This window comes from Chenopodium album, chromosome 27, assembly GCF_948465745.1.
Source record: "Chenopodium album chromosome 27, dcCheAlbu1.1, whole genome shotgun sequence".
Classification (NCBI taxonomy): Eukaryota; Viridiplantae; Streptophyta; class Magnoliopsida; order Caryophyllales; family Amaranthaceae; genus Chenopodium; species Chenopodium album.
This window is the reverse complement of record NC_137860.1, coordinates 4,951,123-4,978,685: the sequence shown is the minus strand read 5'-3', so window position 1 is coordinate 4,978,685 and position 27,563 is coordinate 4,951,123. Positions and strand designations below refer to the sequence as shown.

Sequence of the window (27,563 nt, the reverse complement as noted above, 5' to 3'; positions counted from 1 at the left end):
AATGAGTGCACTCCCAAGTCCCGAAACCCAAATTAACCACACACAAAGTATATTTACACCAAAAGCTAGAACATTTGCACGAAAACGGAATACCGGGAGAATCTTGCACAATATGAGTGCACCTATTTCATTTCAAATTAATCACAATTAGTTACATTAGCTGCTAATCTATGGCTACAATAACAGTGGACTGTATACAGCTTGCAGACCCAGACTACTTTAATTCTTAATCCCAAGCTGAAAATAGGATCTAAGAGTTGCAACAAATTACAGGTTAGGGAACCAAGAATGTCACGATAATTAATCGTCATCAGATAAACAGACCACGTCTCCATTTTGTAAACTAGACGAAGACAGTTGCACATTTGTTGCTTCCTCAAATTGGGATGTGTCAGAACTTCGCACATTACCTGGCAAAGAGGGTACGTTGTTAAAATGAAGATTTGCATCATGTCGCCTTGTAATATCCATTAGCAACTGTGTTGCAGTCAAGGTTAAGCTAAGTGGGGAACCCCTTCCCATTGATTCTTCTTGGTGAGACTGACCACGCGAGTTTAGCTGTACTGGTACTGACGGTGGAGGTGGCTGTGGTGGGAGCTGCAGTGCTAAGTTAGAAGTTGGATTGTTAGGTGGCTGTGGCACCAACGCATCAGAAGGCATACAGCTGGAAGAAATAGCAGATGAAGCAGATCTGAAGGGCTGTATATGAGGGGCTGGGGCACGTGCTTCACGCCTTATTTGTTGCAGTTGTCCTGCCGTTAGTGCTACAGGGTCAACATGAGAACTTCTGGCTTGAGCACTTAAAGACATAGAGGGACGAATAGCCCGTAAAGGTGGTGTAGCATTAGGTGGACCACTGGAAGGTGATGTAGCAGGAGAGAATGGTCTTGTAGAATGCAATTGCGAGGCAATCTCTACAGAACTAGAAGAGTTACCTGCAATATCAATTATTGTGAGAAGCAGACAACAATAAAATCAACTATGAAGCAGCACCAATAGTAAAATCAGGCAAGTATAACTAAAAAGTAATACTGCCGCCTCAATATCATCTTTATTTTTGACTTCAACGTCAAAGTTTCATAAATTTGATTTCAAGGTCAAATTCTTCAAACATTGACGGCAAAAACAAGGTAAAAAGAAAAACAAAAGAAAAACAAAAAAAAAATACAAGATTATAAAGGGATCTTAGTAGATTTGTTATCATGTGTACTTTCAAATTTTACAACTTCTATTACCACCTAATTATAAATATTAATAGTCAAAAATTGTATCAAGGACACCATTACCATGAAAATGAATTGTGCAGTTGATTTTAAGACAGACTTACATTTAAGCTTGATATAAAAAATGATGACTTCTTATGGGCATTAATGGATGAGGATAGTGGTTAGAGTATCAAATTGGCCAGTAAACAGCAATGTCAGAAATATTGCTGTAATATTTGATCTCAGCTCAGAAATCAATAGCTAAGCTGACATTTCTCCTTGTTTTAAGGCGTCCTCTCATCGAGCCTTTCATTTACTCTCTCTTTATTTTTCTTATTTCTATTAATTTTTTTGTAAGGGGAGGGGCTTCTCATTTGACCCTAAATTAAACAAATGTCATTTGTAAAGCCAAAAATTAAATACCTAGCTGTGGCATCCTTGTAGCTGCCTTATAGTCGGTGCATTTAGATCGAAAGGCGTCAGCCAGCATCTTATGCATTACGACCTTGTTCTGACATGTTTCAATTTCCTTCCTTTTAAGTGAAAATGATGCCTCAGCTTCATCAATTTTCTTGTCATAGTTTCTCTTAATTTGAGCAACAAGTTCCTCAATTTCTTTATCACATTCTGATTTCAACTGTGACTTCTGCAAGGTCGGTCCGGTGGGGAAAAAAAATTAAGAAAGGCAGACATAGTAAAAATGGTAAAGAAGGCGAAGGCAATGCATTCACTAACCTTTTGCTCATGAATGGTCATCAAATTACCCAGCTCTCTACGCATTCTATCTATTTCAAATTGAAGTGGATCAAAATGATTGGGTGTTGTAACCAAAGAGTTAGTAGGCATTTGCATTCGATTTGCATGGCTGGAATGTGCAGGGACAGCTCCTCTTGCTACTGGTGCATTAGTTTCATTCGGGATGAAAAAATTTGCAGGAACTACATGAACAGGCATCTGTGAAAAAGGCTGTGAAACAGCTTCACCTAAGATGCGGCCCCTATTTTGATCTTGTTGCCTTGGGGTTGTAGTATCCACAATAGATCCATGATTTACTATTGGCTGAATATCAAGCCTACCATTTGGAGCCACTCCCACTTGATCTTGATGCATTGGGGTTGTGGTACTCACAACAGATGTATGATTTCCAATTGGCTGACTATCAAGCCTACTAGGAGCAACTCCCAACTGATCATTGTAATGTGTAACCCAATCATTGAACGAAGCCTCGGTAGAAGAGCGTGCTTCTTCATTATGCAAAAGGTCAGATGGCACATGATTAGGAGGATTTACAGATGATATATCACCGAAAGGCGCAGTATGTGTCCGGGTTGCAGGTCCTACTTGCTCTCCCACTCCAATATGAGATACATCTCCAATCCCCTAACCAGGTAACAGCAGTAAAAGAAGTGAATATGAGATAAAATAAAGGAAAGGAGAATAGATAGTAGCCAAGAGCCCACACAATCACATTCTGGGGATAACCAGTGATCTCTCACAAGACCGAAATGTAATGTATTTTCAGCCTCCCTTCTACCCCACAAAGAAGAGGGATGGAATGTTTCTTTTTTTTCTTTTTTTTTTTTTTGTTCCCTTCTTAATTGTTACTTACCAATTAAATTCTTCTTAAATCATTTATACTTATGAAGTGGTCCCTAAATAATCCGAGAAATGCAGCCCTGTGTGCTAGCCTGCTAGGTGAAACCCAAGTCCAAAATACACAACATAAATGACTGACCAAGGCACCTATGTATTATAGAGACCTAGGCAGAACACCTTGTGACAGAGCTCAGATAATTAAAAACATCAAAGGGAACAGAAAGTAGAATAGCAAAAGATTGGAGTAGAAATGAGCAACTCACTCTCACTCCCAAGTCCAAAATACACAACATAAATGACTGAAATCAACACACCACCCAGTCCCCTCCTACCCCTAACCCCCTCCAAAAAAAAAAAAAAAAAAAAAAACAAAAGAATACGGACAGAAGATAAAGCAAACCTGACTCGTAACAGCATTTGGGTGCACCGTGAATGAACCAATTGGAGAGAGCAATGGCCCTGTTGAACTGGCTTCATTATATTGGTTGTTTTTTACAGCAGTCAATCTACTTACTATCATGTCATCTATTTGATTGGTATCGTTCTCAATCAATCCAATAGGAGCAGAAGGCTGTTCAGGTGAACATGTACTAGTATCAGGCCCATTACATGCTGGTACACTCTCTATACCAGTTATAGCATCATCATTCCCACAGTTTTCTATCTGCTCATCTGTATTCTCCAGATTTTCAGCTAGCACAGAAACTATTGCTTCTTTCTCAGAATTTTTCTGCTTTGGGAGATTTTTATTGTTACCTCCAGCTCCATTTGATTCTTTATCTAGTCCAATAGGTCCCTTAGATGCTGGTATATTCTCTATGGATGCTACCAAATCATCATTTGAGCAACTCACTCTCTGCTCATCTGTATTCTCCGGATTTTCAGCAAGTACAGACGCTATTGCTTTCGTCTTGAAACTTAGCTGCTTTGAGAGGTTCCCATTGATACCCACAGTTCCATTTGATTCTTCATTTGGTCCAATAGGTTCAACAACTTCAGAATTTACTCCACTTTTACCATGAGGTTCTTCCGAAACCTTATGGCACCACAAGGAGTTAATTCGTTTCATATACCCAGCTAGCTTATTCTCTTCTGAATCTTTTTCAACCTTTTGCCTAGCTTCAAGCTCTTTACGTTTGATGGATTTTTGCTTTTCTAGTTCTTCCCTTTTCTTAGCATAATCATTATCCAAGGCCTTCAACTTATCAATTCTAATTGCAGAATTAGCGTGAGTATAACGAATAGTGGCTGACTCTGCTTTACACCACTTTTCTAGCTTCATCGTCAAATCCTCCCAGGATTTTTCAAATTTCTCAAGTTCTTCATAGTGATTATTTTTTAGCTTCTCCATTTGCCTGCCACATTTCATTTCAAGCGTCTTCATATGTTCCTCAAGCTCTACAGTTACATTATTCAGGTTGCCAAGTGGTGATTCAATAAAATTTCCTTCTGAATTAGGGATTTTCGTTCTCAAACAAATAAAATTATCCATTATTGGCTTCAACCTTGAAATTATTTTCTCAGTGTCACGTTCTAAGCAATTAAAGCCCAATCTCTCTCTGGCAATGGTAAGCGACTTTTGGTGATCAATTTTGTTCTTCAGTTCCTCAGCTGCAGTCCAACACTATTAAAGACAGCAAATCGAAGTGAGCAAAAGAAAACAGAATCATTCTAAGAAAATAAAAACAACACAAGAAAATTTACTAAAGCTTAATAATATTGAAGGACCACATATCTATAGATGAGACTACACCAAACCTCTCTTGAAATACAGAGAGCAACACATGACTACAGATTCTCTAAATAAATAAATTATTCTAAGTATATGAAGCTTTTTGCTTTTTATTGTTGCACCCTATAATCATACATTTAAATTGATCTTGTATTGCTATTTCCTTGGCAAAGATTTCAGTATATTTTCATGAAGGATGCATATACATAACACAACCAAACAATACTCCACCAAAAATAATGCAACACTAAAAAGTTCCCCTGGTGCTATTTGGGAAGATAAGGAAATATATTAACTTGAATAATTTGGAATTTAATCAAATGGCAAGGCAAAGCCAAGATAATTCCTATTCATTCAATACATAAATGAACAAGTATTATTAATCCCAACTTTGGGTCATTTACTTTCATTAATCCCAAACTTTGGGGGGCATTTTCTTCCATCTGGCCCAAACCGGTCAACAAAAGTCAATGACCTATTATACCAAGTTATTGGACACATGTCAACACGTGATTTGTCTAAAAAAAAAAAAAAAACCACCACCCGCACCCCCACCCTCCTCCCCTTTCCCTAGCCGGATATACTTCCACGGGAACACCTCTCCCCTTCCCTGCATGCTGAAACCCAGCCACATCGTCCCCCTGACCCCAGAACCGCCGACTGGCGTTCCCACTCCCTACCCCCATCCCGTAAAACGCCCCCGTATCCCCCTGTCGGAAAACAAATTGAAACTACCCTCTCCCCTTCCTAGCCCGGCCGGCCAGCCCCCTACCGGAAAATCCTTCCAAACCCCAGCGCAACCCCCTCCTCCAGAGCACATCCACCTCCCTGCATTCCCACCTTGCAACCACAATTTGCGCCGCACAACAAACAACTCCACACCCAACCCACGCAACAACAACACAACCAACAACTCCACATTCCACATTCGGTGCAAGGGAGGCGAAAATCCAGCAAAAGTTGTCGTGGCAAGGGAGATGGTGATTTACCGATGAGAGTTGGGGAGGAAGGGAGGTGGGGCTGCGGTGGGATGGAGGTGGCCAGTGGGTTTGTTTTTTGTTTTTTGGTTTTTGTATATCTTTTTTGGTATTTATTTTTTTTAATATTTTACTAATAAAATTGCAACACGTGGCATTTAAGAAAAAAATAAATTAGTTACCTTTTTATCAGGTCACCTGATGGAAGAAAATGCCCCCCAAAGTTGGGATTATTCAGGAAAAATCGATAGTTGGGATTAAAGAAAGTAAATGGCACAAAGTTGGGATTAATAATAACAAATTTTCCAAATATAAATTGTCAAACATGGCATAAATAATCTCATTCTATTTTGGCCACCCAATTCAAGGATAATAAAGAATATAAAATACTTTGTATAATCTAAGGATAGGGATGGAATCAGAAGAAAAATCCCACAGCATATAGACAAGGAGGATTACAACCAACTTGGACTCTTTAGGGATGAGGATTCCCTTATACAACCCCCCCCCCCCTCTCCCTCCCCATGAGTCTGACATGCAAAGCTGGACCAGATTGACTTGTGAGAGGTGCTAATTCATTAGGGTTCTCCATACCTTTAAAATAATATATTATAAAAAAAAATAATAAAAAAATAAAAATAAATAAAAAAAAAGAACAAGGAAGCAATACATACCACTGAGAGTAAGAAAGCTTGTAATGTAGTCACAGGCTCTCTTGTGACTCGATAATTTTTCACCAGATACTCTAGAAATTCCTCAGCCAATCTTTTCACATTATCCTGCACAAAGTCCAAATTTCAATCACACTATAATTACTAGGTTAAGTCTCACAATCTGTATATCATTTAAAAGTAAACATAATTGTAGAGTCACTGCACATAGACATTTGACTTCTGAATAATTGAAATCCTTTTTGTCTATTCTACCCAATTTAAAGTTTGATATCTATCCTTCGTTCCAAACTAGTTGAATGTTTTGACTTTTGACACTATTCATATTATCTATTTTGAAAATCATTTGTGAATTATAGATATGTAAAAATAGTCATGTGAATTAAAATTCAAGTTTTAGTATATTTTACAATAGTATAATTAAAGATATATTCGATTTAGTTTATGCATTGGCAAACATGATAAAAGAAATGTATCAACTAATATGGAACGAAAGACATAAAAAAGCGATTTCATTCAACGTTTAATTCAAAGATCTACACTAACCAGACCCCCCACCTCCCAAAGCGCATTTCCATTATGTTACCTAGCCAAACACACCACCTCGTCATAAGGCATATTTTGAGGTATAAGAACTGTTATTAGTTTAGCTTGCGGTTGTGGACTATGACAACAGAAGCAAGAATGACCAACTCGACAAAGCACTGATGTCCGTGATGAGCTTATACTGACATAAAGGCAAATCACGATTATATATCACTCAAATTATATCCACTTAACATATTCTTCAAAAACAATAAGCTGGACCAATTGGTAAAAAATACCAACTTTTGTACTACAACTCATCACATGGAAATGTTTACTGACACAGTAGAGAAGGAAAAGGCAGCACAGGCTACAACTAGTAATCAAACCCCTCTCAGAGAAAATACTAAGGTATCTCTCTTGGTCTCTCAAATTTTTATCTCAGTCATTAGCCCCAAAGACTACAAAATGTCCAAACCATCTTAAACAATTCTTCTCCATCTTAGTCTCAACTGGTAACCCCTACTTTCTTCCTGATTATCTCATTCCATAAGTGATCCCGACTAAGATCCCTTATACCCTTAACAAAATGATACAGCACACCCAAATCACCTATTTTATCTGTTTCACAAATGTTGCAACAATTACCATTTTAGAAGGTTTCACAAATATTGCAACATTTCTCTATTTGCACATGCTTTCTCTCTTTCTCTCTCCTCATCACATGGGTCTCTATCTTTATTCCTCTCTATTTCCCTCCTTTCTTAAAATACGTGTCCCATCCCCATGTTGCAATAATTGGGGAACAGAGGAAGTATTACATAATAATTAGTAGTGCTGAGCATTAACAAAAGGCATAAGAAAAGAAAACATGTTTTGCAATATCTAATCAAGATAACCCATAAAATTATGCAAGAGAATACTTCCCATCAAATACCCACACATAATATCAAAGCTTATAAAAAATACCCACAACACATGCACCATTTTCTCGACTCCATACTAAAAGCATACCTCAAGTAGCAGAGCTTCACAAAGGTCTAATAGAGTTGGCTTCAACATTTCAAAAAGATCCCCCAGCTGGTTATGCAGATTCTCTACATCACCAGACTCTGCAATAGATATAGTTTCAAGGTTACAATTATAAACGACAAACAAGGTTGTATCAGCATTTATATAAAAATAAATAAACAAAAGCTTGGGACATTGTTTACACTGGATGCTAAATTAGTTACTAGGGTGATCCAAACTTTGATGCATTATGAATCAATAATATAGATTAAGCGCAAGTAATAAAACAAACAAAGGCCACCATAGAAATAACTGAACTATACCTTGATGCTCCTTGCTCCCAGAAACTTGTTTCTCTAGCCTTGGTTCAGTTTGCTGGGAAGGAGAATCAATCTTAGTACTATCCATTTTCTTACGCCTCTTTGCTGCTTCATCACTATGTACTTCAGAAGGAGACTCGTCAGAATAATGGACACGCTTCCTGTGTCTCTGAGATGAGCCTGTAAGATACTTCCACTGAGGCTGCTTTCCTTCCAATAACTTAGTCCAAAAATCAGGTGGTGGAACTTCTTCTTGCTGAATTTTCTGCTCTCCAACCAAGGGTATACACTTGACATAACATCCACCATTCTGTCGTGCTACTGATATATATTTACTTGAGTAAATATTATTACAATCTTGAATTAGAGAAACGATCTCTTTACTAACATCAATCATAAATGAAGATCTGAAAACAATATTGTCTTTGTAGTCCAGAATTTTTTCCCGGTGAAACTCATCTAGCCTTGAAAACATATTTGAGGAACCCCACATCAGAAGCATATGCCTAGTACTTGGACTAGTACCATGCAGAGTGCTATCAAGGATCATATCATTCTTAGCAAGGATAAGAACTTTCTCTTCAACAGTAAATGGGCAATACAATCGAAAGACTTTAATCAGTTCAAGCTTTGAATCTATTGTGATTTTTTGAAGTGCCTTTAGGTCATTATGAAGATTCCAGTCACTGTCAAATAAAATAACAGCATCTACTGTCGAAAGTTTAATGGCTGGACTACAAACTCGTGTCTCCAGTAAAAAGAAGGATCTCTCTCTTAATCTGTTGAACTGGTTGCAAGCGGCAAGCTTCTTGGAAGGGATAACGCAACTTGTAACAGCTTCATAAGAATCTGAACCAAATCTCCCAAGAAAATCTTCAAGAACAACTGAGGTAGCATCCCTTGCAGTACCACCAGTTGACTGTCAATTGTCAAATCAAACCACATAGATAAGAAGACAGAATACATCAATAAAGGCAAATCGAGGAACGAATAGATAAATTAAAAATTAAAGCATGTAAAACACGTAAGCATACAAGACATATATGCATCGAATTTTCTTACCAGAAAAGAAACAAAAAAATTAAAGATACAGCATACTATATACAAGACAATTTTATAGGAAAAATTACATACAAGTATCAAGTGGTTAAATTTTCCATCATTTACAAATTGTCCCATAGGACAGAGGAGAAAAACACAACTTATCCATGGGTAACTTCATAAGAGCACTACTTCATATATTACTAGTGACTAGTGAGACTATATTCAATTCATTTTAATTAAGCACATTTTTACTTACTTTATCCATTTTCCTACTTGCGTTAATTGTTATCTGCAACTTTGAGACGGGATTAGATCATATTAGAGACGAGATTAGATCATATCTTACCATATAGTTTTATTTGCGTTAGCTTCTCTCTAAATATCTTTATATCCATGACAAAAAAAAAAAAAAAGATTAAAAAAATATATATATATATTTGCAAAAGTAAACATATGAATTTAATAAAATCAGATCAGAAAATTATGTATAAAATCAGGTCAGCTGAGAATACACTAAGACAAGTATTTTGTTCAGTGTATTAAAGCAAGACTAGCAAAGCATGTTTTAAGATACTAGTTTTGAGTCTTGTCTGTATTATGAAAAAATCCATATCAAGATTACCTTTGACCCTAAAAAGGATGTCAAAGGTATACATAAAGGGACAACGAATCCAATTTTCAACAGTGTAATTTGTAGCTAAGGAGAACTTCATTTAATAATAAAAACTAAGTACCTGGAAAAGGATAAGAACTTTCAATTTTCGCTCCTTTAACTCAAAGAGAAGATTTTCAAGAAAATGTAGCTTGCCACTAGCTTGGATATCCACATTCATCCTAGCATCCGGGGGAAGATCTTTGGTTAGGGATTCTTGCAATTGCCAATCCACTATATAAGGATGGTCACAGCACTATAAAAACATAAAGAGCATCAGAAGTGAGAAGGTAAAAGTGTATATTAACATCCTTCACCTATTTATGAATTCTTAAAAGAAAATACCTTTCGTAACGAAATTATAATATCACGGAGGGAGCCCACAGGATCACTCTTCCAAAATGTGCGAAGGGCAGAGAATTCTGACAGCATAGAATAGCAATAACGTTCAAGCTGAATATTTGAGATCTCCACTGGTACCCAATATTCAATAAATCTTGCACAAATAATGAAAGAGGACAATCTATCTTTCAATGCTTTAATGTCAGCATTGGAGTTAGAAAGTAGTTTGGGATCTTGATTGATACCAACAGGGTCCAGCAAGGACAGGATGTTTAAATAATCAATTATGTTATCCTGCACATTCAACACTGCTATCAGGACATGTTTGATAAGATTAACAACATTCTATGAAGAAGTAATCTTACCCTTAACTGGGCATTCATAAGAAGTAATCTCCATCCAGTATCCAAATTCTTGATACAACCAGAATGAGTCAAAATACAGGACTGTTGGGAGTCATCGATAATAACAGCTTCCCAATGAATGCCTTTCAGTTCTTCAACATCCTGCACATCATCAGTATGTTAAGAACAAACCCCATTAAGCTACATGATAGAACATAACAACAATTCAAACCTACAAAGTACAGATGAAGTGGAGACAGAGGAAAAGCACATAATAATAGAAGCACCATTGCATCAAATCATGTTAATTTGAAACCAAAAAAAAGTTCAAGAGGATCAAACGTAATAAAGCCATAATAATTTCTGTTGGTCGTATATTTCAGGAAAAATAATCCATGCCTTCCATCATCTTCTTCCTCACCCCTACTGTAGTATTCCCAGATTCATCTTCAAATGATTCGAAATATGCAACTAATCCCACTAGACTACTAAAGTACAGGAGCAAACGGCATAATGCAAACCCAAAACAACAGAGATCAGGAGCCCCCAAGAAAGTCAACAGTTCATTAGGTTTGCCGACCAACATCAATGGAAAAAAAAACAAAAATTTGTTCATCCAAGCAGAACAATGATGTTTATCATCCACCAAAACTACCACTCTTTTACTCCCTCCATTACAAAACTATACATTCAATTATATACACATCAACTTTATAAAACTTTTACAAATACACAAGAATAGATATTAATGCAAAAGATTTTACAACAAGAACAATTATGAAGTGCTCCAAACAGGCAAACAATTATTTGATCTGACATTTGAAGTCATTTGTGTATTCATACTTACTACCCACCCTTTTGCCCAAAAACTACCTGTTTGACTTTGTACAAAATTCAAATCTCTATGTTAAACCTTTATCCAAAGATTCTAAATTACATAACTCGCCTGCTTTCACGATACAGCACCAATAGCAAGAATTTTCAAAGACCCATAAAACAGCGTCAATCAAGCAGCTAATACAGTAAATTAATCGAATAAAAAAACAACATAGCATAACAATACATGTGCATTTTAAATATTATAGATAATGGACATACCTGCCCACTGAAATTACACAGTTAAGCAAATAAAACATTAAAGTTAAGGGTAGGTTTCCCATAGAATTAATGCCTCGTAGACAGAATTAAAACAAGGTGGTGAGAATCACACCCCTACTTAAAAGTGTATTGCAATTACTGCAATTTGCTTAAATCAGAAGGCAAAATTGAAGGCAGAACACATTAAGTGAATCGCACCAAAACTGAAAGTAGCTTGAACTCATCCAGATTTTACATTTTAAATGGGAATAGGCACATAAACACAACAAGCATTATCAATCTGCACAGAAGCCAATGCCTAAAAGCTACATAGCAAAAAAGGGTATTCCCATCTTTTTATAAGGAAACTAAATCAATATAACTGCACAGCCCAAAATCTAAGTACAACAAGAGGATAAGGTGTTCTAGGAAAGAGACTGAAAATCAATTATCATGATACAAGAAATTATAAACAAGTCAAAGATATCTGTTAGAATCCAAACAAGACATTACGCCAATGAGCCATAAATTTTTATAAAAACTATAAAAATATACTTCCTCCGTTTCTATTAAGTTGACACATTCAATTTATGCACATATATTAAGGAGAGGAGAGAGAGTGAAAGAGAATAATAAAGCAAGTGGGGTATACTAAAAAAGCAAGGTATAAAACTTACCAAAAAAGGAAACATGTCAACTAATAAAACTTCCTAAAAAGGAATACGTGTCAACTAAAAAAACGGAGGTAAGTATAATGATAAAACATTACGCCAAGGAGCCATAAATTTTTTTAAAAAATTTAAAAAAATATACTTCCTCCGTTTCTATTTAGTTGACACATTCAATTTAGGCACATATATTAAGGAGAGGAGAGAGAGTGAAAGAGAATTATAAAGCAAGTGGGTATACTAAAAAAACAAGGTATAAAACTTACCAAAAAAGGAAAAATGTCAACTAAAAAAACTTCCTAAAAAAGAATGTGTCAACTAAAAAAAACAGAGGTAAGTATAATGATAAAAGAGGGCCATAGCAAGAATGACAAATATAATCATGAGATCCAGAAAGTAAAAAAAAAAAAAAAAAAAAAAAAAAAATACATGATGTTTCCCTGTAACAAAAATATGTAAAATAAAATAAAAAAGACCAATTATTTTAAAAAAAAACTAGACCTACAAATTCCTTCTTGGATCAGTCTTGAACTCCTGGTGGTATACAAACAATTTTATCTTATTATTCAAATGCACATACCTCAGCAATAGCTTCAGCACTAGATAGAAGTACTTGGAGCAATACTTGACCACCATCTACATAAAGCTCCAGACTTCTTATAATATGACGTGAATCTGCATTTCCACCATAAACCACAACATTGATAGATGCTGCTAAGTGCAAAAACTCAGCTTCCCAGGATGGCAGAGATGCATTCGGACAAATGATGAGAAATGGCCGAGACCCTTGAGTCACTAAGGATGAAACAAAATGGATTACTTTCACAAATCTATCCTGCAAAAACCCATTCAACCAAACCATAAAAGTAAGAAACAGACCCTTCACATGGTAAGATGAAAACAGAAACAGCGAAAAGTTTAAGATCTTGAAAAAGAATGCAATTAGGCAAATAGCAATTGGCCAAAAAATCACAGGTTCAGGTTCAAAGAAGTTGCATATCATAAGTGTTTTTCAGAATCTAAATTCATGGATCCAAGTTCGAACATATATCAATTAAAATGCTCTATGGATAGCTCAAAGGCCTCAAACACGCACCCCCTCCCCTTCCCCAACTAAAAAAAAAAGAATAAATTTATTAATAGTAGTGAAGCACAATAGGTAAGATTAATAATTACCAAAGGAGGGCAATCGAATTGTTTACCAAACAACTAAAGAAAGATATAATGTTTCATTACAGCCAATGTTTCTTGTTCTCCCCATATTTAATTAAGATTGTTAAATAAAAAAAATAAAAATAAAGAAAAATTAAACTACTGATAACTAATCTTTTGCAAGCAAAGATAACACTCTCCTAAATAGGGATATCAATGGGGCGGGGCGGGGCGGGCATGGTGTATGTTGGCCTTCCCATCCCCATCCCCATCCCCACCTCCACCTAACATTTCATCCCCATCCCCGCGGCGGGTCCAAAGTTCATCCCCATCCCGCCCTGGTGGGTCCTAAAGGGAAATAATCTAAGGACCAAATTAAATACAAGAATATTCAAGATAAACAAATTAGCCAAATAATGACACATTATCCATGCAAAGAGAGATTCAATATTCAGCACCCTGTAAAATGAGTTGTTGCACAAAAAAACCAGTTCAAAAGATGACAAAAAAATTAAAAGAATAGTAAGGTTCAAAATGCAAATGATAAATTGTGCACAAAAGGTGAGTACGCAAATGCCTAGTCACGGAAGACAACTATCTTAAAGAGAATATGTGCTCAAATGCGGCAATCTCTCAGGTATTCCTAACTTTGTCCTGATCAAATAGGACTAATCAATTATCACGGCAGTCAAGTTTTTTCATTCTAACCTCTAATATATCATGAGTCATGGAAGGTTCTTCATCCAAAACCTAACAATCTTTATGATAATTAAGCAAAGCAACTTTGATACTAGCTTATACATTACATTCAGGTAGCTGTAGTTTTAAATTGACACGAATTCAATTTGGCATCCACAATTTAAAAAGAGCTCAATCCTACTCATTAATATCCTTCAATTTGAAAACCATTAAAACACATAGTACAAGGACTAGCAATCCTCCAAATTTTGCTAGCAAAATCAACATATTCATTTCAGCTAAACACTCGTATACAGAAACAACTTCCAAGAGTCAAACATGGAAAATTGATTTGCATACCAGAGACCATCAAACAAGGAAAAGCCCAAATGTCCATTTCAATTCCATGCAATAGAGGGATAATTTTAAGATACAGACTTTGTTAATACAAACCCTAGTCTGAAAGAAAAAATGAATAAAACCAAGTATAATTAGTAAATTTTAAAATTTTAAAAAAAAAAATGTTTCCATTTAGTTGCTTGCAACTCCCTAAATTCTATGATAAGTACCACAAACGTAATAAAAAACTCAAATAGGCACGTTAAGAAATTAAATGCCCACTTGGCTTGGATGCTTCTCCAATTATCCCAGCAATATTAACCAACAGTTACCACTAACAACAGGGTCTAATTCAAAAGATTAAACAAACACTGTTTTGTCAGAAAACCCAAAAAAATTTAAAATAAAAAGCAATTGAGGTATGGAGCAAACAGCCACACACACACACACACACACACACACACACACACAAAAAAAAAAAAAAAAAAAAAAAAAAAAAAAAAAAAAGAAGAAGAAGAAGAAGAAAGTATGCTGACATTTATTATGTATTTCAGTCCATCTCCAACAATACTCAGACATGTCGATAATTCAACATAGTTTTGCCAGTCTGACGTGTCGGGAGTCTGATCACATCAACCGACGTTATCAAGAAAATTAAACCATTATCAAAGTATGTTTGGAAGACCAGGTACCTTAATTTTACACAGTGATCGTTATACGCACCCGCGCAAAGCACACTTAGGCAGGAGAGCTGGCGCCTTAGCTCTGCGAGACACAAAGACCTACAAAAGGTGCCTATGTGCTTTTTTCTAGGCGACCACTTGAGGCTCTGCACCTTATGTTGCATCATTAGCTAATGTGTAACATAGCTTTTTTATAAAGGAAAAATCACTCAACTTTGCAACAATAAGAATTACTTCTGTGCTCCCTCTTCATAATAATCGCAATACTTTACTTTTTGATTGTTTCATAGTAATTGTAACACTTCCCTATTTGGTAAGGACCCACCAATATTCTATTATTTCTCTATCCAACCAACCCCACTTGCACTATTTTTTTATTCTCTCTCTCCTACTAACAATTAAAAAATTAAATAAATAAATCTCCACTAACTATACTTTATAGTTTAAAATACTCCTTTTGGTCCCCACCCAATAAATTTTTAAAACTCTATGCCCTCCTAGTGTTGCAATTATTACGAAACGAATGGAGTACTAACGAAGAGAGAAACCTCATATCTCCTACTTCCATTTGAAGAACTCTTTTTCTCAGAACACTTTTTTTATGACTTATTTTACAAAAATCAAATATAATAATATACGAGCAAAGTGTGCCTAGCCTTTCACATTGGGCCTAGGCTTCAAGGACTTTTGCGCCATGTTGTGCCCTTTAGATCTAAGCCGGGAGCCATTAAACTAGAAGAAAAAATATAGATAGGCTAAAAGGAGGGGGGAGCTTACAAAGCAACTTTGTCCTAGTATAAATATCTATTTAATAAATTACCCCTCAAGGCCTCGACATTTACAGTGTGCTTGGATTGAAGAAAATAGAGGGAAAGGACACGTCAGACTGAGGGAAAAGATTGAATTACAAAATCAGCTGTGGACATTATCAGCAACTTTGTCCTTCTAATTTTCTTGACATTATCAAATGGGGAGATGGAGTATCCTTCATTTGAATAACAAATAATGAAGGAAGGGAATTGGAGGGGAGAGAAATAGAGGGGTTAAATTGTAAGAAATTGATCCCTGCAAAGATGGAGAGGTTTGGAAGGAAAACTCACCATTCTTCCCTCCCCTCCTCTTCTCCTCCCTCCCCTTCTTTTCCTTCCCCTTTCTTTATCCAAACACACTGTTATATATATATTTCTTCCATCAACAAAAAATATCTTCCTATATTCCCTTTTTAAAAGTCCACAAAAAATCTTTCAGTTACTTAAAATGGAAACCTAACACACTCAACATATGTGTGATGGACCTTCCTACCAGCTCTCTTTCTCTATGCCATGTGATGTAGGCCCTCCAACTCAGTAGCTATCTTCCAATCATTATTTTTGTATACTAATTCCTCCACTACTTGCCAAAAACCTTACCCAACTATAAAACTTATTATGTGTGCCCAAACATAACAGAAAGATTGGCATGGTTAGTAAGAGTACAACAAAACAAGGTGCAACGCATCAACGACATTATCATATCAATCACCAACCAACGCAACGGAAATGTAAGAAATCAAGAAGCAGACATCATAGAAATAAAGGCATACCTGTTCATCTAGTAGAACAGCATTATGCCCCTTATGGTGATACTCACGAAGCTTATTGACATGCGAATCCTTTCTCTTTTCCTGAGCCTACAAGGCATGAATAGACAAAACCAAATATGAAAACTGATGTCCCATTAGCAAGAGAAACAACTGGTCACGAAATCAAGAAAATTGAAACCAGAGATGGATAGAACATGTCCCAACTCCCAAAGCACACAAGAAAAAACAGTAGATGAGAATATTGAGTATGCTGTAAATCATATAACAACAGTCATGCATAACTAGAAATAAAATTGTAAAATATAAAAGAGGGATAAGAAAACATATATTAAGATTATTAAAATTAGATAAGTGCCATAAAGATTTATGCATTCTTTCAAACTCACTCTACCTCCCCCTCCTCTAAAAATGGCACTTCACTTTATTTAGAGGAACCAATACAATACTGTATATGGATAAAACTACTAATTGTTCATAGGTCTTCAACAACGTACAAATTGGTAGAGACACATCTGAATATGAAGCTGCATAAATAACAAACCTCATTATTTCCAGATAATGGTGGATTCCGGGATTTGTTATGACGCGTTTCATATTCTTCAATCAATCGTTGAGTTTCAGCTTTCTTAAAAAAAGACAAATCCTCAGGTTCCCATGTCGCTTGATCATAATCAAGACCACACCATTTCACAAGCCATTCGTGCTGGCTCTTTGATTCAAGACTAATTTCCTGATCGACTGGCTTATCATCGACAGTTACTGATCTTCTCTGCAGTAAGCGATGAGGTACAGCCAAAGCTGGATTCCACTGTGAGTCCTAGAAAGAAAGAAGCATGTTACATTAAACCAGAGGATGACTCATAAGGAGAAGCTTCTATGCATATGCACAGCCAACTTCATAAGGCACCAACATTGGCTGCAAACAGCTAAGAGATGTTTGGTATACCTCTTTCTGTTTGCCAAGCTTTGCGTGAAGTTCTGAGGCTTCATGAACCAACAGTATTTCTGGTACCCAGCGATTATGAATATGAGCAAGACCTTTAAATTTGACAAAGCACTGCTTTTGCTTCAGTCTACCTGGAACAACACACTATCATGTGAAGCATCTGTCATCTTCATAATATATGCAATAATAAAAAAGTAGCAGGTACATATAATAGTCGCTTGTTCCTTTTTAAAAATTTCAAAATAAGCAGTGCAAGACTGAAGCCCAACGGAACAATACTTATAGTCATTTGTTCACTTTTGATGTAATGCTAACACTATGAATACAATATGGTCCCCATTACCCTTAGTTTGACCTAAAATGAGATCAATTTATCAGTACCTTCAGTGTTTGACATATCCACTTCTCTAACATCCAAAATTGATTCTATGCCTTCAGACACAGAATGAACACCAAGGGTCAACTGTTTCTTAGTGCAGTCAGAACAGTACCAATTTGAAAGATATATATTTTCCTCGGGGTTCAATGAACATGGAGGATGATAACTTCTTCCGCATCCTTTTCCACTACAGTGCCTAAATTTTAAAATTTTTAAAAAAAATCAATAATTATAACATATATCATAGATAACACAGCATTTTACAACATTTATGGTTATATAAACTGGATATTGCAAATTAAAATTATGGAAAATTCTAATAGGAAGTTCAATGTTTTTGCACTTTTCATATGGTAGCCATAAAATCAAGGAAATTTAATTAAGAAACATGCAATGCTACTGATGATTAAATAAAACAACAATAATGATGATTTGTCTGTAAAAATGATAAATGATGAGGTAGTGAAGGCACGTTGGGTGGTTTCCAGTGAATTTATTCTGAATCACAGTGCTTGGGCTTAAGAGGCCAGTGATGTTAAGTTTCAATAAATGAGTTTAGGTGTGGCAGTTGATGGGATGGGAAGTGAATTATGCAGATGGTTATTAATGATGTTGGTGAGAATGTTTAGGGTGATGATCAATGTTGGTCAAGGGTAACGTGTGTGAAGGCCGCAAATGGTGGCCATTTGTGGTTGCAAATCGGTTTTCTTGCTAGTAGGGTAGGAGGGAGTCGTTTGTTATTCATATGGTCATGGTGTTGGTCAAGGTACGGTATTATTTGTTCTTAAACAGTACAAAGGGAAGCATAATTTATTATTCGTACCATTTATTAGCCAAAAATTCATCTTTAACGTCACTTTGTATATAATATAAGCACACCCAATTGTTATTAGGTTTTCATACAATTTATGGCCTATCAGATATAAATGCAGAAAACATAGAGCTACAAATGAGGATTTCCCTAAATAGAATAGTATCCAGTGAATTAAAATGCAGGAGAGAGAAGCTCCGAAGAGGATTTCCCAAGCTTGAAAAAATATAGAGCTACAACTGAGGATTTCCCAAGCTTGAAAAAATATTGGAATAGAACACACAAGAAATCAAGCCCAGATGTTCAAGCATATGCACAACGCACTATTCTGCTCAGCTTGCCAAGACAGTATTTACCTAAACATATAACATTCTTTTGATCACCAAAGAGTTGAATACAGCTTAGGCCACCCCATGGGCCCCACTTCCCCACATTGTTTATAGGCAGCTTCTCTCTCAAGGGACCCAATCCCCACATTGTTTATAAGCAGCTTCTCTCTCATGTAAACAAAGGGCCCATTGACCTCACTTTTATCACTTCTATTGGCATGTGAAGCTGAGGGAATAGCTTTATAAAATGGATGGAGTATATAATTCAATAATGTTACTAAATTTTACTAATTAGAATTGCTTTTTACAGAAATATTTTTAGTTGAAGAGAATGGGAGGCAATGATGCACGGGTACGCCAGTTGAGTGCCGTATCCCGTACCCGAAACGTATCGGGGACGGGTACAGTACGGGTACGCCTGGGATACGTCCCCATCAAAAGTGGTACACCAAGTCATTTTGGGGATGGTTAGGGTGATGAGCGGAAACGTTTCGGGTACGGAAAAACCCTATCTTTGCCGTTTCCATGAAGCCCAGCCCATTTTTCTTACAAAAAAAAAAAAAATCAGTACAAAACTTACGATTTCCCCCAATTCTCACAAACCCTAAATTGTTCGAACTCTGAGCTTTCTCTTCCAACTGTCCGATTTAATTGAAGGCAGCGACCGGAGACCCATCCGCGACAGTCGTCACCGGCACCGGCGAGGCAGCGACCCTTCTACGCCATGTAAGTGTTTCTCTCTTCTTTTCCCCTTTCTTCATGTTCGATCTGTGACCTTCGGCTGTTGGTGTTTTGTTTCCTTTTTTTAAAATTTTTTTATTTGCATGTGGTTGTTGATATTTTAGTGGACTGTAGTGATAACATTAATTGAGAATGTCAGTAGGTGACTTTTTTTTTTGTTTTATTTTGCAGTTGAATGGAGTCTCATAATATTGATAGTAGTAGTGGCAATTGAATGGACCTCTCTCTTGATGAGCCGGATCTGGAAAGAAATTTGATCGTTGGAGATTGAATTTACCTCTTTTATTTATGTTTTTAAGACATTAAATTCCGTAGTATTTCTTCTAAGTTTTTTTTTTTTTTTTTGTATTTCTTCTAAGTTGTGTTGAGTGGATTAATTTTTTTTTTTATGGATTTATATTTTGCCGTATCCGAGCCGTACCCTTTTTTTGAAAATTTGATTTTGCCGTATCAAGTCCCCGTACCCGTTTTTGTCCCCGTATCCGTATCAGTGCAACTTAGATGGGAGGTGAGCTGCTAGCAGAAAACTTAGTAAACATCTTCAACACTTAAGCTAAGAAATGGACTAATGGAGAATACTTCCTAATAAACAAATATTCACAACATGAACCAAAGAGTACAAATCAAAAAGTGCATGTATGAAAGAACTTAAATTTGAAGCAGCAACCTTAAGTAAACCCTTAGTATAAAAGATCCTAACTACATAAAGGACAAATTAGCCATTGCCTCGATTTTAATCTAGAGTATAAGATTGTAGGTTGAAGTCTACAATAACCCACAACAGGATCCATTAGAAGAATTGCATAGTGGAATAGACAAAGAAGACAGAGAAAAAGCAGGACAAAGTTACCCACAAGAGTTTTCCTGCAAGTTTGCAAGTAACACAAGTAATCTGCTGAACATCAAGCTTAGAAGCGCTTTGCTTGACACCGCAACCAAGGTCCTCAGCAAATTCTGTAGTAACAACAGTCCAGCATTGCCCTCTATCCTAATTCATTATAACATATAATTAGGGATCAATACAAAACCCAAATAATACCTTTAGATGCCAAAGAAAAACAGAGTACATATAAATGCAATTAAAGCAATGTGTGAGCTGATCATTACAGAAGTAGAATTTCCACCATGTAGGCAATGTACCCCTATGTTTTAAAAAATTACTAAGTACAGACTATAATCCCAAGGTTCATTATACTAAATAAGTGGCGGAAAAAAGGAAATTGATGCCAACAGTCCAAACTATGATCACTCTTCTTTAAACAGTCCCAAGAGGTAAAACTATATGTGCACTAATAAAGAATGGACCTTACTAAAAAGTGGCCTGCTCCAGCAGGTAAAAAAGGGTCATGTCATAGTCGCATGATTTTAATGAGCCCCTTTTTGACTCAACAGTTTTGATTTTATTGTTGTAATTATTTAACTAATTAACTACCATTTAAACCTACCCCATTCTAATACATAACCAAACAATTGACTCCCTTTCTTCACCTCTTCCACTTCTTTGCATCCTTCTTCAACCTTTTATGAACTAGAAACCAGCAACGAAGACAATAGTCGGCACCAACAATTATTTTTTTCAATAAATAAAACACATTCAACTACTTTAGTAACAATTAAACTTCACCTAAAGCAATAAATCAACTATATTCCCAGATTCTTGCAAAATTCAGAAGACACAATTGTGAATCCCTGATTTAGTAGCAATAGGGCAGTTGAGGAGAAAAACAAGCAGCCTTGGGAAGAAACAGTAGGGCCATCATCAATTAGTTGCAATATAAGTCCTTGTTCATGTGTATCCCAAATTTTTACAGTACACTTGTATTGAAAATTTGATTCATACATCAAAATTTCAATGAATTAAATTATTACACTAGTATAGTATTGACATTATAATTTACAGTATACTAGTACAAAAATTTTCATTAACTGAATAATTAATTATACTAGAGCCCTTTTGGCTCAAAAATAAGCCCATCAGACATCATTTAATTAAATCAACAGTCTCAGGCCTTTCAGCATCCCTTAATTTGTTTAGCGACTTGATTATCTGGAGGTGGACTGGTGGAGTACATGGGTCATTGATTTTGGGTAATGCTGGGGTTTTCTAGGCAGTTGCAAAGGGCAATTTTTTTTTTTTTTTTTTTTGGGTTTGGGGGGGGGGGGGGGGGGGGGGAGTTGGCAGTAGAAAGAAGGTGATGGAACAATGGAGGTTCCAATCAGGTTGAACGCTGGGAATGGGTAAGGCGGGTGGTGGGTTGGGATCTTAGTGGTGGTTTCGATAAATAGTGAGCAGGGGCGAGGGAGTAGCAGGAGGTAGCTGACAGGGTGATGAACCAAAGGGAAGAGGTTGTTATTGTTCATTGTTTATGGTGATTATGAAAGTCAAATAAGAAAAAGAAAACGGAACATAATTATAAAGGTCATTTGAGTGTCATCGGTGTCATCTTCCATAGGTTTAAATCAAATTGCCAGGGTCCATTCCCATAAAAGACTGAATATAGAAAGGACTGTTCTTATTTATTCAAAAGTATGGACTGGAAACAGATGAATGAACATAGTTGGGATCATTGTTATCAATAAAAAAAAAATACACATGGGTGTAGAATTACAACATAAACTGAAAAAAATCCTTTTTAAAAGACTTTATGCATGAAATTTACCATACAAATGCATACTTCCTCCTTCTCAATAAACCCAATTTACTTTTTGCGCTATTTTTTTACTAACTTGGACTTTTTTAAAAATTTGTAAGAAAAATGTCATTTTTATTGCTGTAAGGTTAGTCTCATAGTAAATTTTCAAGATATCAACTATTAATTTATTAATGGTCAAAGTTTTTTGCTGACAAGAGTAAAAGACAAAACAGTGCATGTATTATTAAACAGATGCAGTATACACACATTTTAGACTGACATCATTGTTAAATCTATTGAAATGCTTTTTTAAGCCTATTGTGACTTTGTGAGCACATATTGCACACGTTCTTATTGCCATCTCATGGTGCGAACATATGACTGCATCATTTCAATTGGAGCATAACTTATAACACTTTCAATTGATCGATTACTACTGTTGTTGTCAGATTAATCTCATAGTATATTTTCAAAATATAAACTATTAGAATAATTTCATTATAAAAATTAAATTTGTTAATAGTCGAAGTTGCTTCGCTAACAAGGGTTAGCATCAAAACAGTGCATGTACTATGAAACAGATGAAGTACACACACATTTTAGGCTGATATCATGGTTAAATATATTAAAAAGCTTTATTAAGCCTATTGTGAGCACATATCGCACGCATTCTTATTTTAATCAAAACCTTAATCCCATAAGTGGGGTCCGGGTACATGAACCAAAAGTGATTGATCGGTAGAGTCATCCATAAAAAATCTTCCTCCTCTAACCCTTACGATCAAATACCTCATTCTCATGCAAATCCATTTGCTTCATATCCTTCCTAACTCCTTCCAACCAAGTCAGATTCGGTCTCCCTCTACCTCATTTAAGCTCTCCGTGATCCCACTCTTCGTGTCTCCGTCTAAACCATCGAATCATTTCAATTAAGCATAACTTTTAAGATTTTCAATTGATTGATTACAACTATGTTCTACAAAAACCCATGACAGTGTCCGAATCAAACATTCCAACCCCAAACCACCCCCACATTGAATGTTACACGTCAAGTTTCACTCAAAAGTTGCTTGCTATTTAGAGAGACATTACAGACTACTCGTGTCTCCCAATAAAGGCTTGAAGCCCCTAATAGTCTACTCAACTGTTATAGCTTTTGAAATAAAATTCGCTTCACAACAACCACAACAAGAATCAATCAACTAATCATTTCCATTACCGAGACAATGTGACCATTCCCACAACCGCAAACAAACCCATATTTTTAATCATTATTTTCCATATATATTTACATATTCTACTACAGTTGTGTGGACGTGTGGTATAAGAAAATTATTAAAGTATTTGATTTTTCATTAAAGTATCATATAACCATACACTTGCCAAAATTTCGAGCATCCAGACACAAGTATGGAAGAGAAAATGAAGAGTGGAAGTAGCATTGATGGCCGATCAAAATGATTACAGTGAAGATATCTTAATTGAACCTCATATAATATATATACGAAGTATCAAATGTTGGTAAATTGTACATAATACTTTTTGAAGAAGAGCCACAGGGGTTGAAAGAGTAAATCAAAAAAGCCAACAGCACATAAACTAAAAATATAGTAAAACATAAAAACCAACCTTAGAATTATCGATGTCATTTATAGTGTTTAAAAGACAGCAGCAAAGCTCTTCCTCCGGAGAATCATAGTCCAGCCTGCGACAAAAAGGTATTTAAACAAACTAGGAATGACAGGTCCACAGATTGACAAAAGAATGGGAGCGCTAGCATGTGAGGGAAAATTTCTGTTATGATAGGAGTGTAAAGCATATTTTGAAATTTCTGAACACATATCTATGTACTTTGAGCAACTTAAGCTTGACGGTGCCCAAAATCTTGCACCAGGTGGCCAAGGGTTGCATTCTTGTTCAATAGGTTCTAGACAACTATTAACGCATAGGAGTTTTGACTACTTAAATTATCCAAGTCCACCTTCACTTGCAAGAGCTTATTGCATGGCAAGTTGAGTTGCACAGAGAGAGACACATGGAACATTTACTTTTTATGCAAAGAGAACAATTACTTACTTTCAAACAAAGAGAACAATTACTTTGTGGGTTGTAGAAACACTCACTGACTCACACGGGTAGAATTTTACAACATTGTTCCCATACCACAAATCAAATCACATACCTGATACCACATACTCTCTAAACAAAAGTTTACCTTCAAAAGACACTAAAACAAAGCAAGCCAAACAGAATCATAAGTTTGAAGTGTAGAAAGAAAAAAATGAGATCTTTATGTCTAAATCTCACAGCAATATATAGATGATGAAGAGAGAGGGAGTAGAAAACGAAATATGAAATTAAACGAAGTCGAACCCACTATGCATGAACAACAACAGATAATAATAAAAAAAATGGAAAAGATAATAATTTTTTTTATTAAAAAAAAAAGGAAGGGGAAGCTATCCAAACAAAGAAATTGTTTTGATAATGACCACCCTTGCAAAGAACAAAGACAAGAATTCAGAGGATTTAAAGTGGTGTCAACGAGCAAACTTTCAACTTCTTGCCATTTGTACATCAAGTTATTCAATCCACCAAACAAAACATTTGATTCAAATCAGCTATTAGGTTATTTTTTCTGGGCATTTACAATATAATAATGATTACAACAATTAACTGGAAGCAAGACATGGTAACTGTTGAATATATGTTTGGTTCAATATGCATTCCCTAAGTTTTAGTGAGAATTAATGACTTACAACAACTACGAAATGAAAAAATCATTACCTTCGCTTTCTTAAGCATTTGGCACACTCCTCGGCAAAAATACTTAAATTGCATGAAGATGATACTGAGGAAGCAACATCCATGGCACATTTGCTTGTACCTTCACTTCTAACAGCAGAAACCCCTAGACTTATCCCTCTCTCACTACATCCAGATCCATCACCATTGTCAGATAGCTTGTCCAGAGTCAACTGCATTTCCTGGTTGGAAAGATTTTCCATTGCAGCGCCATTAACTGGAACTTCTTTAGATTTGTCGGGTTTTTGCACAGCCTCAATCCTGGGAGAGGATGGAGAGCCAACATCATGACCCCTAGACGCCAGCAGAATATCTCCATCTTCAATTTCACAAGAATTGGAGTCTCCAGCATCATCATCTATGTCCTTTGCACAATCTCCATTCATTTCTTCTCCATCACTACGCCCTTGATCCTCTTCATCAATTTTCTCATGACCACTACCTCCACTGTCATCACAATTTTCCAGCCTGCTCTTTCTATCAGATTCTGAATCTACAGGATTTTACAAAAGGATCATGCAACAGCATTTAAGTAATAGTGAATATAGCATAACAAGCTCAACAGCAATACAACATATTTGTGAAATATAGCACACAGAAAATTAAAAAGAAAAAAAAATGTAAATGAGGAGACCACGAGTAAATGAGTAATTAACAGCTCACCTGATACCTTGCTCTTCTTCAGGGGCTTAAACATGTCTCTGTAACGCCGAGCATCTAGCCTCTTTTTCCTCTTATTACTAACTTCAGAACTGCAATTCTGCTTACCCTTATCTTTGACTTCCTGTGCAATCTGCTTTAAAGTCTTATCTTGCTTCTGGTTCTTCTCTTTTGAAGAATCCAACATAGTTGAACCCTTAGCCTGCTGCTTCGAACCTTTAGAAGACGGTGAACCCTTCTCCACCGTCTCCTTGGAGCTTAAAGAGTGAGACTTATTCTCCCTCCCTGACCTTCGCAACGGGCTCGGATTCCCAGCTTTCTTCTTCTTAGAAGAGGGTGGGGTGGCAGGTGGGGACTGCCTTTGTAATCTCTGAGACTTCCTCAGACTAACCGGACTCGAATTATTCTGACCCCGACTAACCGGACTCGAATTATTCTGACCCCTAGTTGACCTCCTCAGCGCAGAAGCATCTGAACCTGAGACTGAGGCTTGTGAATCACTTTTACCACTACTCGAAGCCCGTCCCTGAGCCGAGGCGGCCGCCCTCGGCCCAGGGAGAGAAGCTACATTATCATTGTTCTGCCCTGACATTACTAACGGAATATAAACAAAATCCTGCAACACAACAGCAACCAAATTCGACTCAATTATCAAATTACGCTCAAAAGATCGCATAAAATTCTTCACACTCATGAAAATCAACGTAAATTGCACATAGAATAACACGAGCAACAAAATCGATGATTACAATTTATCAAACTAAAAGTAATTATACAACCAATAGTTCATAGCAATTGCATGAATCTAAACCCTAGATTGTGAAATTGATAATTGATGATTCCAAAAATAAAAAGAAAATCTAACCTCGAAAGATTCTTCAATGGAGAAAAAGCTCAGAAGTGCGCTTCAATGGAGAATTCAAAGTGTGCTTCAATGGAGAAGAGAGGGAAAAACACAGAAGGGTGCAGCGTTAGAGTGAAAACTTCCATTGAGCGAAACAAAGTGAAAACATAATAGAAAGAGGAAGATTAATGACACGCATATAATGTAAACAGTTAATCTACTAGACTACTTACGTATTTTTTATTTTTATTTTATTTTTTTTTTTCCTATAATAATACGAGTACTTTTTTTTTGAAAGAATTCCTATAATAATACTTTCGTATTAATCTACTTCGTATATACGGATTAATAGTACGACTTGCCTCGATTAATCTCAAAATTTTATGCGGTTTGAGTGATTTGTTATGAGTAAACTATTATGTAAGTGGAATTTCAGGAAATTAATAAATGTTTTTTTTTTGGGAAGCATCGCAAATTTACTATTAAAGAAACACCCAATTCTTTCTAAAAAAAAAAAAAAAAAAAAAACTCTTTACAACCGTTACGAGGTTCAAGAGCTTCTTTTCCCAACCTAATTTAAAAGAAGCGGACTCAAAGCAGATTAGCATCTCAGCAAGGAGAATTGCGGCCCTAAAGCGAGATGCTCGACGAGATTCAAGGTTGTTGAAGAATCGCTCAAATGACAAGTGATTTGGTGGATGTGATTGGAGGAGACAGAATGACATTTTCAGAAATGGATTTTTCAACAATGGGGGAGGAGTTGATGAGATAGGGGAAGAAGAACGAAAGAAAAAAGAATAAGAAGAAAGTTTATGCT

The 27,563-nt window shown here is 36.1% G+C and overlaps 1 protein-coding gene across 1 annotated transcript; it reads right to left on the bottom strand.

The window, feature by feature from the left end:
• Nucleotides 1–91: 91 nt before the first annotated feature.
• LOC145619158 (uncharacterized) lies at nucleotides 92–26,948 on the bottom strand. Its single transcript, XM_081673776.1, has 20 exons — nucleotides 26,768–26,948; nucleotides 25,906–26,518; nucleotides 25,225–25,735; nucleotides 24,067–24,142; nucleotides 20,659–20,792; nucleotides 17,926–18,119; nucleotides 17,545–17,675; nucleotides 17,140–17,415; nucleotides 16,599–16,685; nucleotides 12,745–12,999; nucleotides 10,441–10,581; nucleotides 10,079–10,369; nucleotides 9,816–9,989; nucleotides 8,041–8,956; nucleotides 7,721–7,818; nucleotides 6,185–6,289; nucleotides 3,202–4,425; nucleotides 1,941–2,585; nucleotides 1,629–1,851; nucleotides 92–935 (listed from the first exon to the last, which is right to left on the bottom strand). The coding sequence occupies exons 2-20, from the start codon at nucleotides 26,492–26,494 to the stop codon at nucleotides 301–303; spliced, it is 6,705 nt and encodes a 2,234-aa protein (XP_081529902.1). The 5' UTR covers nucleotides 26,495–26,518; nucleotides 26,768–26,948; the 3' UTR covers nucleotides 92–300.
• Between the last annotated feature and the right edge of the window lie 615 nt (nucleotides 26,949–27,563).